The sequence below is a fragment of the Engystomops pustulosus genome, chromosome 4, assembly GCF_040894005.1.
Source record: "Engystomops pustulosus chromosome 4, aEngPut4.maternal, whole genome shotgun sequence".
NCBI classification, from domain to species: Eukaryota; Metazoa; Chordata; class Amphibia; order Anura; family Leptodactylidae; genus Engystomops; species Engystomops pustulosus.
This window is the reverse complement of record NC_092414.1, coordinates 93,825,527-93,842,716: the sequence shown is the minus strand read 5'-3', so window position 1 is coordinate 93,842,716 and position 17,190 is coordinate 93,825,527. Positions and strand designations below refer to the sequence as shown.

The following is a 17,190-nucleotide window of genomic DNA, read 5'->3' as shown; positions in this document are numbered from 1 at the left end:
GCGCATGCTCAGACACTTTACAGTCAGACCCGGAAGGGGTCTGGCTGCCATGGAGACCGGGCAGCTCCGGGGCACATGCCAGTCCTCGGAGCTGCCCAGAAGTGGATCTGTATTAGACAGCTGACAGCCGCTGCTTCTGGTACCGGCTCCGTTCGTGAGCCGGTGCCAGAAGCAGGACGTTATAGAACGTCCCCGTGCGCTAAGCATCTAGCCCCGGGGACGTACTATAACGTCCTGGTGCGCCTAGGGGTTAAGAACCACCAAACGCCTGGTAAACAAACATACAAAAACGCATGCGTTCTCATTGCATTTAAACGAGATCCAAGAACTATGTGACAGCACCCTTATGGATAAGGACAATCGGCATAATACACAATACATATATAGGCATATAGAGACCAGGGGTGGGAACAGAAAATACATACTACACTGGAATCGGTGGAGCAAAACTTATATTCTTATTTTGGTGAATGAAATGTCAGTGAATTGGGGGGGAGAAAAAATGGGGTCCATAAATGAGAAGGAGAGCCTGACTGGGACCAAGCTTTAGAGTGATACCATTCTGGTGACCAGGAATAAGAACAATGGGGGTCATTTACTAAGGGTCCGATTCACGTTTTCCCGACGTGTTACCCTAATATTTCTGATTTGCGCCTATTTTCCCTGTATTGCCCCGGGATTTTGGCGCACGCGACGGAAATGGGGGGCGTGGCCGAGCGAAAACCCGACGGATTCGGAAAAACCGCCGCATTTAAAACAAAAAAAGTGTCGCTTGGGACGCGCTTACCTTCACTTGGTCCGGCTCGGTGAATTCCAGTGCAGAACGATGCTTTTCAGCGCAGCAGCGCCACCTGGTGGACGGCGGAGGAACTACCTTGGTGAATCCCGGCCGGACCCGAATCCACCGCAGAGAACGCGCCGCTGGATCGCGAACAGACCGGGTAAGTAAATCTGCCCCAGTATCTTTACTGTCAACCAGAAATGAGAGGAGAGAGATGTGATTTCCTAAGATTTTGAGAGGTGGCTGTTGGGGAGCATTAATGATGTGGCCATCAGAAAAATAGAAAATGGATGGGTAAGTGAGAGGGGACCACCTACAATATGTGGCTGACTGTTTCATTATAACTAGTTTGTCCTGATTTGTATAATTTGTGTTGACTTTACAAAATTCTAAAATTGGAGGATGGGGAACTTTATAGTTCAGAGGGGGGAGGGAAGGACTGCAATCCAAATCCTGCACGTTAGTTCATATAAATTGGTGCTCGCAGCCGAAGATCCTGGTACATGAATCTGTGCTTGAAAAAGATTCATTGCGAATCGAAACGTCGCATACTTGATGCCTTTTATGTAAATAAAGCCTTTATACTTTGGAAACCTTGACGTGCTGTGGCTCCCTCCATTGATGTTCCGAACTTTATAGTTCCATATTCTAACACCTGTAGTTTTTTTTTTTTTATATATACATTTCTGTGTACAGAGAGGTAAAGGGCATTATGCACATGAAGATTGTTTTTGGACGTGTGCTAGCCATTGTTTCAGTGGCTAACTCACAGCTCCATTCATTTCTATGTGGTCATACATATGGCTGTGGTCATAGCTGTGTTGACAACCTTATTCTTCGGCCAGGCACAATAGATGGGAAATCCTTTGGGGTAAGAAGTATATGGTGCAACATCAGTTTACACACTTAAACAATGTCCTGATGTAAATGTGTTCTAGGAAGGTGCTGGATGGATGCTTTGGAGTTGGCGCTGAAATGCTCCAGTTTATTGAAGCGCACAATGATCAGGGAAGGTAAAGAGCATGACCTGAACTCCTCTGGCGAGAACAGCCATGTCAACTTCTATGGCCTCCTGAGGGCAAACAACCTCCACAGCAATGAGAACTTCCAGTAAGTTATCCTGGCTGCATAAGAAGTAATACTAAGAAGACCAATATTTATTATTTCTTGTATTTACTTAATGTCCTTTACAGGGTTAATGTATTATTTAGCAGATTTTTGAGGGGTTCGTTTTAGGATTTTCACAGCATCTTATATTTTGACATGGCTTTTGTTCACAGATTTAGCATATCTCACCTTTATAAGAAATGACATTACTAAGAGCTGATCTGTTTTGTTACATTTTATCTGATTAGGTTGAATGACAGTGAAATAGAAAGGCAGCACTTTAAAGACCAGGACACCTATTCTGATAAATCTGATAAGGACAATGAACATGATCATGAGGAGTCTGACAACGATGGACTTGGGAAAAGTGAGGAGAGTGACAGTGACACTTCAGAAAGACAGGACGACTCCTTTATTGATCCTGAACCTTCTGATCTCATCAAGGAAACCACATACTTGGAAGAAGCACATGAAGAGCTGGGAGAGGTGAGGATGGCTACATAAATAAGTGTGCCGTTACATATAGTAGACTAAACAGCTGCTCATTTTCTAGTTGCGGTTCAATCTTGCCTAGTTTTCCTATACAGATTGTCTTAAAGTTTGTTTCCGGTTTAATCTAGAACATTATAGCAGTAAGTCGTAATCCTCCTAAACTAGCAGATCCTGGATAGTCTGTTCATGTTTAGGGCTAACATAACATTTGTGGTTTGCCATGCGGAAAAACCGTGTGTAAGTCCGTACAAGTTTTATGTGAATATTTCTTTCTGTGTATCGGTAAAAACATCAACATTTAATTTGTCCTCACACAATAATTCTACTGTATATATAGCAGGAAATCTGTGCAGTAAACCACACATAATAATCTACGCGTGCAGTCACGTGCTTACTACAGAAGGCGAGTGTGACAATTTACAGCTGCCTCTGTGTGTGGGTCACTATACATAAAAAAATGCCATCTCAGAAAAGCGCACATTGCTTAAAAGCCTTTTAAAAATGTTTTATATTTAATATAAATCCTGTTGCTTTGCAAGTGTTTGATGACTGAATAACTAGTATCAGGAGTTGGAATGGCTGTCGGATATCTTCCCAACCACAGATAATGAGCGACCAGCCGTCCAAGAGGAACATCTGGGTCATTTCTCTTTAACACACCAATGTACCTATCTCTTCTATTCAGTTCTGTTCAAAAAAAAGACTAAAACACACAACGTTTTGGCAGCAACAAAAAGTGTCTCTGCAGATTCACCTGAAGGAAGGACAGGCTTTATTTATATGTTTAGGGAAGTTTTTTGTTTTGTTCCCCTCCTATTACAGTTCTGCTCTCTGTCCAGATCATTTTTACAGGACTTGGAATTTAATCACATAAATGTAGTCTTTGTTTTCACAATAAGCAAGTATGTTGGAAGACAAATACAGGCACGCATCCATGTTTTCATTAAAACGCTAAAAAGGTTTATTTTGTAAAATCTTTATTTTCACAACATTTTTTTTTTTCAAGGCGGGTGAAGCATCACAAACAGAAACCGTGTCAGAAGAGCACAAGAGTCTGATCTGGACTTTACTGAAGCAGGTCCGGCCGGGAATGGACTTGTCTAAAGTGGTGCTTCCCACTTTCATCCTGGAGCCTCGCTCTTTCCTTGATAAGCTGTCTGATTATTATTACCACGCTGATTTTCTGTCTGAGTAAGTGTGAACACTCTTGGTATTTTGTTGTCTAACTACCATAATGGTCTGCAATAATTTTTTTATATATATATATAATGGCTTGACACACCACCATCCATTATGGTGGTAAAGCCGGCGTTCTGTAGACAGGAGCATATGATGGGCCATGTAATTAGGTGCCAAAGTCCCATCAATGTGCTGCACTGAGCAATGTGACCTGGAAGATCCAGCCTTGCATGCCCAGAGAGTTGAAGCTGGCCAATACTATTGATGACGTGTACCCCTGGTGTGCGAGCATAGTGTGCCTATGGCCTATGTACTGCTTGCATCAATGCAGACATATGCCAATGTTATGGCGCAAATACTCTGAACTTATCAAACCCCTAATAATGTCCATTTAGAAATTTGGAAGATCTTGTGCATCTTGGACCTCGTACCCACAAACCTGTTTTTTGTGGACGTCTGTTATCCGTTATTTTTCCACATTATTTTCCGTCTTTTTCTATTGTTATCGGAAGGTGAGTAGTGCTCCCACACTGATGACAGAAGTGCCGTAAACAACATACTGTATTTTTTGGACTATAAGACGCGCCTGATTATAAGGCGCACCATCAATGACTGCCTGCATAAATGTCTAGGTTCATATATAAGGCGCACCGGATTATAAGGCGCATTGATTATAAGGATGAACGACCAGCAGGTGGCAGACCTGTGCACAGTTCAAGGCAGCTGTTGTCTGTAAGTACAGTTCATATATAAGGCGCACTGCACTATAAGGCGCACCTTTGATTTCTGAGAACATCAAAGGATTTTTTGTGTGCCTTCTAGTCCGAAAAATACGGTATGAGGCCTTTGTTAATATGGTGGGAGATGAGCAACATCTGTAATGATATAGGATCAGATACTAGTGCTGCCTGTACACTATCAAGACGTCTATATGTGGCCAGGACACCCCTGAGTTCTTGTTGTCGTAGTAGTTGCTGCCATGTATCTGGCCATACAATACGTACTAGTTTTTAATTGCAAATATAGTAAAATCTATATCATGAAATATGTTGTAAGATTTTAGTGTTTGTATTTACTAGGGCGGCTTTAGAAGAGAATGCATATAGTCGAATGAAGAAAGTTGTCAAGTGGTATCTTTCAGGATTCTACAAAAAACCAAAGGTTTGTTTTAGTTTTTTACTGTACTCTTTGTTTTACATATTTATTTTGTAAAATTGATAATTACTTTTCTCTTCAACCCTTTAAGGGCGGAGGATTTTTTTCGCTCATTTTCACTCTCCAACTTCTTATTTTTCGCTCTCCAAAAATCCATGACTTTTGTTGCCTTTTTAATACATTTTAAAACATTAAACAAATGTGTGTTGAAAAAATAAAAAACCTATCGCCATCACCTGACGCTAATAACATTTTCATACTTTGGTGTACCGAGCTGTGTGATGTGTAATTTTTTGCAAAATGAGCTGATGTTTTCTTTGTTACCATTTTGAGAACTGTGTGACATTTTGATCACTTTTTATTACATTTTTTATCTGATGTAAAATGTTGTAAAAGTCACGTTTCGGACATTTGGGAGCTATTTTCCGTTATGGGGTTCACCTCCACCAATAACCATTTTTATATTTTGCTAGATTGGGCATTTTGCGAAGCGGCGCTACCTAACATTTTTGTGCTTTTTATTGTTTATTACATTTTATATCAGTTCTAGAAAGAGGGGGTGATTTGAACATTTTTAGGTTTTTAAAAAAATGTATTATTTTTTAAACTTTTTTTTTTTTTTTTTTTTGCTATTTCTTAAACCGTTTACGGTACATTAACCCTAGATAGTCTGGTTGATCCTACCATATACAGGCAGTACAAGATATGTTTTGTAGGTTTGTTTTTCTGTGCAATTTGGAACTGCATATTTTATAATTGTAAACACAGCAAAAAATGTTTTGGTCTCTGTGACAATTGGATTTTAAAAATGTTGGGTTGTCATCAGAACCAGGATTAACAATAAAGCTTAATTGCAGCCACCTTTCATAACTGTTATAGCTGATTATTGCAGCCTAGGGCTAAAATACAGTAAATTACATCCAGAGGTCTGTAAATTGGTGTTTATAAGTAGGAGACCAGTTGTACTGCAATACTACTGTGGGTATTAGTCGTGGGTGTTTGCTGCAAAATGCAGCAAACCCCACCTGTGTATGAAGAGGGCTCAGCCCGTAAGCCCTCTTTTTATACACCCCCAGCACCTCTGTGCCGTACATGTACGACGCGGATTGTGAAGGGGTTAAGGAAGAAACTATTCACTTTGTATTGGTCGTTCCCACAAAGTCTAAATTTAGTCCATGTTACACTGACAGGTCGTGCCTTAACCAACAGTTAAATGCCTTAAAAGTAAAGAAGATACTACAGGGTGATTTCATTTAACTTTATAAGTTGCCCGGCTTGCCTATGGCTTATCTTACACATGCATATTAGATATAATTTCATACCTTCTCACCTTCTTTTCACATTTCCTCCTTTGTAGGGCCTAAAGAAACCATACAACCCTATTCTCGGAGAAACATTTCGCTGTTTGTGGATACATCCAAAGACCAACAGCAAGACCTTTTACATTGCAGAGCAGGTATGTACTAGAATTACCAACCCAATTTGTTACAGACCTTTAATTATATTAGTCAAGGCAACACATCGTGTCCCTCCAATAATTGTATACTGACCAACTGTATCAAATAGTATCCCAAAGCACAAAGAGCAATCTGGTCAAAAAAGTCCTATTTTTTGACCTGGTTTAATATATTGTTTGTGATGCATGGCTTTTAAATTGGAATGTTTAAATAAAAACTGACTTTTTGACCAGATTGCTCTGTATACTTTGGGTTATGTACTAGACTGTCTGTGTTGACCAGTGTAGAGTTTTTGGGCACTGTTTGTGTGTATATTTTCTAATTTGATCACGGTTTACAGCGGGGGTCCCCAAACTACGGCCCGCAGGCCACATGCGGCCGGCGGACCGTTTCTATGCTCCTGTCCGTCACAGTGTAGTGCTCGATGCGGCCGGAAACGGCCACTCAAGCACTATTATTGCAGGTGGAGCGATGTGGCCGGAAAACCACCCCGGCACACATCGCTCTTTGAACCTGCCGTGCACCTTTTCCTGTTCGTCAGCCGCAAGAAGAAAGAAGACGTGGGAGCCAGAGGTTTTTTTTTTTTACACAGCAGTAAAAACATTGTGCCTAATAACTAATTACTAATAAAATAACTAATGGTGGTGGTGGGGGACAGATAAAAAAAATAATAACTTATGGTGGGGGGACATATAAAAAAATTAATGGTGTGGGGGGGGGGACATATAGAATAATTAATGGTGGAGGGGCAGCATAGGAAATAATTAATTATGAGGGACCGTCTAGTAATTAATAGGGCAGCATATTTAATAATTAACGGAGAGGGGTCCCAGTATATTTAATAATTAATTGACCCAATTAATTTATTCATTGGGCGAATATATAAAATAATTCACAAGGGGGTGCAGTATATTAAATAATTGAGGGGGGGGGCCAGTGTATTACAGATGCGGTCACATGTACCGCTATGTATCCGGCCCTCCAACTGTCTGAGAGGGACAATGAACGGCCCCCTATGTAAAAAGTTTGGGGACCCGTTTTACAGTGTGCTTTACAGGTGTTATAGACATTTTGATAAACCAGGGACACTTACTCATAGATCCAGGCCTCCTTCCTTCTAAAATCACTATTTAAAATTATACTAAGGATACAGAAGGACTCTGGGGTGGGGGGTGTTACCAAGACCACTGTGGGCTGTAGCTTTACAGCTGTTAAACTGTTAAGCTATGCTGAAGTTTAATAAGTAGATTTTAGAAGGAAGAAGGCTGTGGATAACAAATATAGGAAGATTTGAGAAAGTGCCCCTGGTTTATCATTGTGGATTTTGATGGTGGATTTCCTTTAACTTTACATTTGGTTTTAAAAATACTAATGTGAGAATCGGACAATGACGATTCTTTACAACTGCTAACCAGATTTATATGAGCGGGTAATAAAATAAAGGAAAGAAATGTGAAATATTATACTTCAAGGGAAAACGGTAGCTTTTTCCTGGGAAATCACAACCAGTCAGGCATTTCCCTTGAAAATGTATTATTATATCGCCATCCTTACATAACAAAGAAAACTTTATAGAAAGGGAGCATCTTTATACCCTAGTAGGGCACATTAACTGGATGAACCCTTTTGATGATGTATATTTAATATTTAGGTTATTTATTTTTGGCTTCAGTATAATTTGGGGTAGTGACGAGCATGCATTGGAATCTGTAGCCCACTCATTGTGTGCTGATCTTTTCACTCTCATTTTCACTGAGATGTCACGGCTCTTGTAGGATGTATTGGTAACCACAGTGTTCCTTCCATGTGAGGAGCCTGAAATACTAAATCAGCCCTCTGGGGGAACTTAGAAACTGCCATCTAGTTCTCTTTCCCGAATACATGGGTGGTATGCATTTAGAGGAAAGTGTAGACCTTGGAGGTGTGCGTTTATAAGCTTTGTCCTATATTGGTATCGTAGAGCAAAGATCTTACATGCTAGACATTGTAAGACAAGAAAGCAAAAAATAAAAAATATTTTCTGGAAACAAATTTTAATATTACACCTTATTGTTGACCTAAATCTATGTTCTCAAGTAATTGAATTCTTTCAATATTTTAATAGGTTTCCCATCATCCACCTGTGTCTGCCTTTTATGTCAGCAATCGAAAAGATGGATTTTGTCTTAGTGGGAGTATTTTGGCCAAATCCAAATTTTATGGTGCGTTGGAAATATTTTTTTTCTTATTTTTTATTTAAAATCTTTATTTCTGTATTTTTTCTGACTATAGGCTGTCTTCACATGCATGCCTGTACACCTTGGGCTGTACACCTTGTACACCTTGCATTATACAGAAATATGATGCAAGAACTTCCCATAAATGTTAATGCAGTGGCTTCTATTCATAAAAATCTGGTAATTCATAAATCATGGACACATTTTTAATATTTGAGCTTTACATGTACTGTAGGCAGAAGTTTTGGTGTATGAAATCGATAACAGAATAGGGAATATAAAATGGCCTTGATATCTAAGGACTATGCTTTTATTTCTTGAAGGTAATTCATTATCGGCTCTCTTGGAAGGAGAAGGAAGACTTACATTCCTTAACAGGGGAGAGGACTACACCATGACTATGCCATATGCCCATTGTAAAGGTACTAACGTCATAATCATTGGTGGACATTTATAAGGGCTTCTAGGCCAGCAAACCACTAGAAATTACTATTATCCCCTTTATGCCATCTCCGACCGGTGTGGGATGTTTTGTGCTGCGCGTCTGCAGCCAGCAAACTTTTACTTTGTTTGATGCACAAATTTCTACACCAAGGACCTGGCGTAGAAATATATTTATACGATTTGCGGCCACCCCAGAGCCTTAGCTGCTTGATGTATCCAGTGGCATCTTCCTCATATGCCGGCGTATGACAAATCTCCCCCATTATGTTTTCTGCAATAGATATGCAACTTATGTTACTTTTATCTGTACAGGTATCCTTTATGGCACAATGACACTTGAGCTTGGAGGAAATGTTACCATTACATGTGAGAAAACTGGTTACAGTGCCATTCTAGAGTTTAAACTTAAGGTATGTGTGCCTTTCATTGCTAGTGGCTGCTTTTATTGTGTGTACTTACCTTTAAGACTCTAGCAGCATTGTTTGTAGGGATGAAACAGGTAGGTAATGCAACATTTATCCAACAGTGACCTAAAAGAGAGGCAGAATTAATGGACACTACTCAACGGAAGATGGAAATAGATGGATGGATCCAGATTGGGGGAATGGACAGTTTGCTTTTTCCTAAAAGAGCTGAATTATATGATACTGCAGGTGCTTCCCTTCTGGAGTTCTTTTCTTTTTGTAGTGAATCAGATGTGTTGATGAAGAGAAGACTGGCAAAGACCTTGGTCTTGTTAAATCACTGCTCTCTGCTGAATGTTTTTTGATGGTAAACTAGGATTGGATTGCACTCACAGCTTCAAGTTTTATTTATCCTATGTGACACAAATACAACTTTTCTCATATCCAATGACAACCGACGGAACAATACAATTTATCTCATTCACGATTATAGTGGCATGTGCTTTACAGTTTCTCATTAAAATTTTCATTGCAGATTACTAATATATTTTAGATCTTTTTATGTAAGAATTGTTTTGTTACATGGGCATCCATGTAATCCAGACTGTATTTCCTGGACCAAACCTACTAGAGACAGCAGTGCTCACTACATTCTATGAAGTTAAGAGTCGGCATCTTCTCATGCTGGCAGTACAAGATGGGAGGAACGGCAAGGATCATATATAAATGATGCTTAGAGTTCAGGTCTCTGCACAGTGTTTGATGTAGGAAATGAGGCTATGTATGAAGACAGCCTAAAACAACAATATCTAGAGTACATAGTGTACAATTGCCAGAAATGAAACATAAATGACTGCTCATATCTCCAGTTCACTGGGTAATATGACATCTTGCATCTTTATTTTGTTTCTGTACTATATCACTTGCGTCACTTTTACTGAGTGTAAATTTGTTGTGGACGTGCGCTGTTCTGTTACTTTTAATGCAGTAATTTATGTTGAGTCCATCTGCTTTATTTCTGCGGCCGAAATTAAAACACTATAACCGTTAAGGACTACAAGGTACGTATCTGTTTGCTGTCCAGGTATACAGTTGGTACTTGCGGATTATAAAGGAATCCTGCAGAGCTTCTAAAGAGTTCAGTCAGTTACATGGCAATGATGCTTAGATGATCTGCTCTCTCTGCATACATCATACTACAGCTCATTCGGCTTACCTAGAATTGATGGAAGGAACCATCAATTATTTTTGCTCTACATGCATGCTATATATCTGCTTGTTGTAGTTCTAATATTATTGTTTACTCTATTATATACTGAAAATCTATGTCCTGTATTTCCAAATTCGAGATTAATCCTCTGTGGGATCATTTGTTATTCATAAAATATGTTCTATACGTACCGTATACATATGTTTTTGCAATATGGCTTGCATCATTTTCTTATCTCTGAAGTAGACCCCTGATAAAATGGTGCAGTCCAGTGGAGTTTCCTATGTAGAATTTCCATGAGCTGAGTAGGGCTGAACATGGCACGGTCACAAGACAAAGGCCATTAGTTTTTCTTCCTGACCTGACATATATCCTGTGCCATATAACCTTTTTGCTAGATGTGTCCAACCCTACTAAGGCCACAAGTGCACTATATAAGACAGTTGAAGTATTTTATATTCCGGTATCTGGCAAATGTCTGTGAACAGATAAGACGGCAGGAGCTGAGTTTTGGTACAATGTTTGCTGCATTTATCAGTCCCTTTTAAAGACAGGAGTGAAACCCTTTATATCAGGGTTTGCAGTGACCAGCCTTTCTGGTCGCACTTCTCTTCAGTCGTGTACACTAGCACTACACAGGACACATCCATGAACTCCCTAGAACTGTGGAAGCATAAGAGCGAGCACCTTACAAATTTTGGGTTTGAACCCTATCTCCTAAGACTATGGTACTTCAAACTCATGTATATTACAAAATTATATGGTTTCCTATTTGAAGGAAATCTACCATCAATATCAAGCATGATAAATCAACTTTTTCTCACAGATCTGAGCACTGTGAGTATGGTAATCTTATATTTGTTTACCAAGGCCAACCTCCTTCTAAAATCAACTTTTAAAATTATGGTAACTAGGAGTGTGCTTCCAAAGCTCCTCTGTGCAGCAGATTCACAGGTTGTTGCAGTTTGCAACTCCCCTCTCCCACTATGTGCTGAAACTTCCTGTGGCAGAGGGAGGGTGGAAGTGCTGAGGGAGCAGAAGGTGAGGGTGAGGCAGTGAAACAGCCTGTGAATCTGCAGCATAGAGGGGAACTAGTAACGCTCCGCCCCTTCTCGAGCCCTTCCCTTGAGTCCTGGTTTATCATGATTTTGTTGGTAGATTTGCTGTTGCTCTAAGTTAAAATAGTTGTTACCTGTTTTAGTTTTTAATGAAATACAGATTTAAAGTTGAATTAATGAATAATCAGAGCAATAATCTGTAACAGTGTACAGGAAGAACAGAAGAGGCAAAGAATGGAAGAGGCCCATATCTTCATGTATTTCTACTAAACAAATATGAGCCGTTAAATAATGAACAGTGGACGTTGGATAGAAAAACATTAGTGGATGCAACATCATCACTGATTGTCATGTGACCTTTGCTTATAGACATCCACAGCACTAGAAGTGATGGGATGAATATGATGCAGCTGTGAGCATCATATACAAGGAAAGTGTGCAAAGGTCCGTTGCTGCATGGCACTGTGGGTTGGGAATGGACTAGCTATGAGTTAGCTCTAATCTGGTACAAATGGGTCAGGTACCTACACTAAGGTGTATATCTTGATGGGTCATTGCTATGATTGTAACCATTGTTACTTTACTTTGCAGCCGTTTCTTGGAAATGACGATAGTGTTAATCAAATATCAGGGAAAATTAAACTGGGAAAAGAGGTTCTGGCCACCCTGGAAGGCCACTGGGTAAGTCATCATTCATAAAAACCGTGTAACTATGGTTTATTACCACATCTGCCACAATGTTTTACACAAAATTCAAACCTCACCCTCTGTTATAGCCCGGGCCAATAATTCCAGGTTAATTTAACACTTATGATCAACAACTTTAGTTGAGCCCTCCCATTATTTGTAGTGAGAAATCTAGTGCAGCAATGTAGAATGAAAGGAAAACATTAACAATCTTCTATGTTGGAGAGCATAGCAGAACCCCCCAGGTGCAAGTGTTAACTGGGCCTTCATTGTGTTATTAAGACAACCCCTGTCCATATGTTGGGGCTTATAGACATAATGGTGTACCCTGCTGTGCAGGAGAAACTATAAAAGGGCAAATAGCTTATGCCATCACTTTACAGGATGGAAATAACCATTTCAAGGGGTGGATTACAGTGTTTCTTTGGTTAAATTACAGTGCCCGTTCGCTGGTACTGGTATTGCAGCTGATTCACCCAACTTTTTATATGCACACTGCCTTTTAGGACAGTGAAGTCTTTATACATGAAAAGAAGACCGATATATCCGAGACCTTCTGGAACCCAACACATGAAATTCGGCAGCGCAGACTGATACGTTGTACCGTGCAACGCGAAGAGCAGGGAGAATTTGAATCTGAAAGGTAATTTTTTTTTTTCTGTGAATATGAGCTCCAGGCAAATATTGATAGATTTCACACAGTCTGAGCTTGATGCCACATGGTGAGGATAGGGGGATTTATCTTCTGATTTCTCTTTTCTTCATTTCAGGCTCTGGCAGCATGTTACAAGGGCGATCAATAACAAAGATCAGACAGAAGCCACTCAGGAGAAGTTTGTTTTAGAGGATGCACAGAGGAAAGCTGCCAAAGAGAGGAAGGCAAAGGGAGAAGATTGGACCTGCAATCTCTTTGAACTGGAGACGGTCTCTGGGGAATGGCATTATAAATATGCAGAGTAAGCTCACTTCTCTTTCTGCACAAACCTATATTTATAGTGTTCAGTACTGGAACTCAATTGGAAGCCTTTGTAAATCCAGATACATTTTTTTGTTTTACCTTTTAACCACTTTACAATTTCACCTAAAGACACCTAAAGCCCAACTAAGTGACCCTTATGGGTTCATCAGTGATATATAAGTTGGCCCCAATCCACAGGATAGCAGTTAACGTGGTGATCGTTGAGCGTCTCAGTAATGGGAACCCCACGGACAGAACAGGGGTAATGGGAACCCCACCACAAGAACAGGGGTCTGTTGTACCCAAAGATGAAGATAGTAGATAGTTGTGCATGCACCAACTGCTTCATTAATTTCTATGGCGCTAAGGTAGATTCCCACGATTCTATCAATAAGACACCCCCCCCCCCCCCCCACTTATGCTGTGGATAGGAGCTAACTTGTAACTCACTGGAGAGCCTCATTAAGTTGTGTTCACAAATGACATTTACATTGTGTTTGAAATGCAACAGCTGAGTATAGGAGATTTACCAAATTATATTGCTCTTAAAATTTGCGTTTACAAAGCGCAATTTTAACATTGCGTTAACAGCATGTTTATGTTAGTTTTTGTTAACATGGTGTTAGCACATGTGTTAACATTGCACTAGCGGTTGCGTTGTTTTTTAAATGCAAATTATAACAGCAATGTAATTAGGCAAATTTCCTTTCAGTTGTTGCATTGCGTTTTAAAACACAATGTAAACACCATGAGTGAAAGCAGCCTTACTCGTTGCAGCAAGGTTTCCCCTTGTCAGGTATAAGTGGCATAGAATTCTTTTTATCTTTTATTCATTTGTATCTTTACATCATATGTCTATGATGATCCCTTCTGTTTTGCATATTTTTAGTACCAGACCATGGGACCCCCTGAACGACCTGGTTCAATTTGAAAAAGATGGTGCCATCCAGACAAAAGTCAGGCATAGGACTCCAATGGTACGTTCAGGGAGTGTAATTAGTCTCAATAACCAAGGGGCAAAGCGGGACAAATGCAAATATCAGGTAGGTTTGGAGACAAAATAATGGCTTACCTGTCTCTGTCCTGTGAAGATCCAGGACGCATGTGTATACTGGAAGCTTAAAGTACTAACCTATGGCTGCAAGGCTGGGAATCTGATTATGTCAGTGTCTGCTTCACTGGTATGTAAAAACACACGGGGGCTCCTATGCTACCATGTCTATGCTACAATAATACATGTAGATTAAGGATGACAACCCAGAACAAGATGGAGGAGATTTATCAGAAGTGTCTGAGAACAAAACTACTCTAGTTGCTCATCCAATCAATTTCAATTTCCTATCAGATCTCCGCTTTAATTTTTATAAATGGTTGTGGAAAACCTGAGCTCTGATTGGTTACCATGAACAACTTGAAAAGTTTTGCTCTGACACTTCTAATAAACTCCTTCCAATATGTCTGAAATCGGAACCAAGCTGGAGGCTTGCTGTCACATTTGCCTGCAAATACTCATTATAGTAGAAAAACAGTGAATATATATAAAAATACATTTACCATTTGCTGTTTTCTATCCTAAAATGGCTACTAACAGTGTAAGCTGCATGATTATTCTCCCTGATCTGCTCATTACAAAAACACTTTTTACTACATACAAAATATGCATATCCCAGGAAACCTTACTTTTAATGTCCCATATGTATGAAAATTCTGGTTTGCAGATATAGATAATACCACTTTATTAATTGGTATTGTAGCTTCTCTTGACTATGGCGCTTGCAGTTCTAAACGTACAGTTCTGTGTATTACAGGTCTGTGTTCCAAAGCTCAAACACAAGTCAAGCGGCCAGCAGAAGAAAGGAGAAAGTGGGTGCTCCTCCCCGGAGCTGGATAATCAGGACTCGTCTGGCAGTGAAGGTCAGATTTCATGTGCAAGTGATAAAACACTAAATGCAACTCGCAAGTGTTAAACGTCATTTCTAAGGGTGTGGTCACACTGTACGTTATTGGACCGCTCTTGGTCCGTTCTGGGCATGTTTTTAAAAGCACTGAAAATGCATGCTGTAAGCAGCTGTATTCACATTTAAGTTTCCACAAATGAAGATAAACTGATTCAAACCAGCAAAACGCATGGTAAAAACGGACCGAGAACTGACCAAGTATATACACCATGTTCCATGATGCATCAAAACGTCAATATAGGAAAGCTCTGAACATTCCTAGACCATGGTGCTTTTATTTTTGTAGTAATTGTACTAGGAATATAGGATGTTGTAGCAGTCTGACATTGTTGAGTCCTGCACTGCTCAAGAAAATTCAAAGTGTCATCTGTGGGAAGAACAGGAACCAACATAATTGTAGAAATCACCTCACCTGCCCATACAAAGGTTGTGATAACGCTTGTATACAGGTAGTTTTACTTCCTCAAAAAAGAACTGTGCCTGTCGGCTAAGCCGTGGACTGCAACCTTGTGGCCCGATGTGAGGTCATGGGACCAGCTCTGTTCCTGTCACTTGACCTTACACAGCCACGGCTGGGAAGAGCCCAGCCTTTGCAGCGCACCATATTTACCTTGGCCGCACTCAGGTAGGGAGGGACTGCCAAGGCTACTGCACATGGAGTAGCCTTTGCGCCCATTCTGAGAAGAGGCTACTCTGCACTCCTGTATTCTGTCTAGAAAATTAGCATATTGGATACATAAACTGCAGATTAGGTTACACATTTTTTTAAGGTTAGGGAAGGATAGTTAAGTGTACAGGATTTTATACTCTCCCTCGGCAAAAAATACTCCTCGAAAAATGTTAGTTTAACCTCTTAATCTTGTTCATTTAATTTATGTTTTGTCAGACAGGATTGGAACTCACAACATTAACATTTGCAGGCAAAAATGTTACCACTGAGCTATAGACTTGTATCCTTCCCTTTACAGCAGACATCTACCATCAAAATCAAGCATGATGTACCAGGGACACGTACTCATAGATCCCGGCACCATGACTTTGTTACTGTGCTTATAATTGTTATACATGGCCCCCTTCTTTCTAAAATCCCTTTTTAAAATTATGCTAATGGGGGTGTTACCAGAGACCCTCTGTGTTGCAGTTTCACCAGCTGTTGCATTGTCTTACTCTTCACCTCTGCTTCCTTTTCACTCACACTTCAGTAGAGGAATTTCAGCAGTGGGAGAGGTGGAGTGCTCTGCACAGTGTAAAAGCCTGTGAAGCTGCAGCACGGAGAGGCTCTGATAAGGAGCCCTACAGACTTAATTTTAAAAGTTGATTGTAGAAGGAAGGAGGCCATGGATAACAAATATAAGTAGATTACCACAGAGGCCGTGTCTGGATCTATGAGTACATGTACCTAGTCTGTCATGCTGGACTTTGATGATAGGTTTCCATTAATGCACTGATACATCATTGCATTTTTGTTTTGTAAAGCATATAATTAATGCAAATAAATTTAATTGATGAAAATGTGTATAAAACCCAAAGTAAATTATAATTTTATATTGACCAGGACAACCTTTACAATACAGTCATAATTGAATGTATAGCTTCTAAAAACTAGAGCTGAACCTAGGGTATCTGTGCACGTTGTTTATTAATTGCCAATTTGCTGTAGCACATTTCCACAATGCAAAATACAGAAGCTTTTTAGTGTATGGGATTTATGACAGTCTCATAAATACATTTTGGGAAAAATCTGCAGCGAAAATGCCTTACCACTGCAGATTTTTCATCCTTGGAAAATAAGTGACATAATCCTTTGTCCCGCGGATGCTTTTGTGGAAATCAACCTTTGAGCTCCACTCCCAACAGTAGTGAAATCCTTGCATTTTATACATTAGAGACCACCTGATTGTGGGATTACAGCAAAGTATTCCAAAGCATAACGACGTATCATTTTGGAATCAAGTGCAGTGCTACTACTCTAAAGTCACATTCAGACGAGCGTTGTGGGCATATATCTGGACGGATATACGTCCCCATAAACAGCTATGGTGACCCGGCAGCAGCATGCTCTATGTTTCCCTGTCTCTACGGCC

General features: G+C 40.0%; 1 protein-coding gene across 11 annotated transcripts in view; it reads left to right on the top strand.

Annotated features, from left to right (window-relative positions):
• OSBPL8 (oxysterol binding protein like 8) overlaps window positions 1–17,190 on the top strand; it is a 153,438-nt gene that overhangs the window by 133,695 nt on the left and 2,553 nt on the right. For 9 of the 11 annotated variants that reach the window (XM_072146772.1, XM_072146767.1, XM_072146764.1 and 6 more), the window contains 13 exons: window positions 1,720–1,891; window positions 2,137–2,374; window positions 3,387–3,571; window positions 4,639–4,720; window positions 6,072–6,170; window positions 8,276–8,372; window positions 8,711–8,809; window positions 9,144–9,241; window positions 12,095–12,184; window positions 12,697–12,833; window positions 12,961–13,146; window positions 14,038–14,191; window positions 14,957–15,062. In XM_072146772.1, coding sequence (XP_072002873.1) covers window positions 1,720–1,891; window positions 2,137–2,374; window positions 3,387–3,571; window positions 4,639–4,720; window positions 6,072–6,170; window positions 8,276–8,372; window positions 8,711–8,809; window positions 9,144–9,241; window positions 12,095–12,184; window positions 12,697–12,833; window positions 12,961–13,146; window positions 14,038–14,191; window positions 14,957–15,062 — 1,743 coding nt within the window. The remainder of the gene's footprint in view (window positions 1–1,719; window positions 1,892–2,136; window positions 2,375–3,386; window positions 3,572–4,638; window positions 4,721–6,071; window positions 6,171–8,275; window positions 8,373–8,710; window positions 8,810–9,143; window positions 9,242–12,094; window positions 12,185–12,696; window positions 12,834–12,960; window positions 13,147–14,037; window positions 14,192–14,956; window positions 15,063–17,190) is intronic. The other 2 variants (XM_072146769.1, XM_072146775.1) reach the window with 1 other exon arrangement.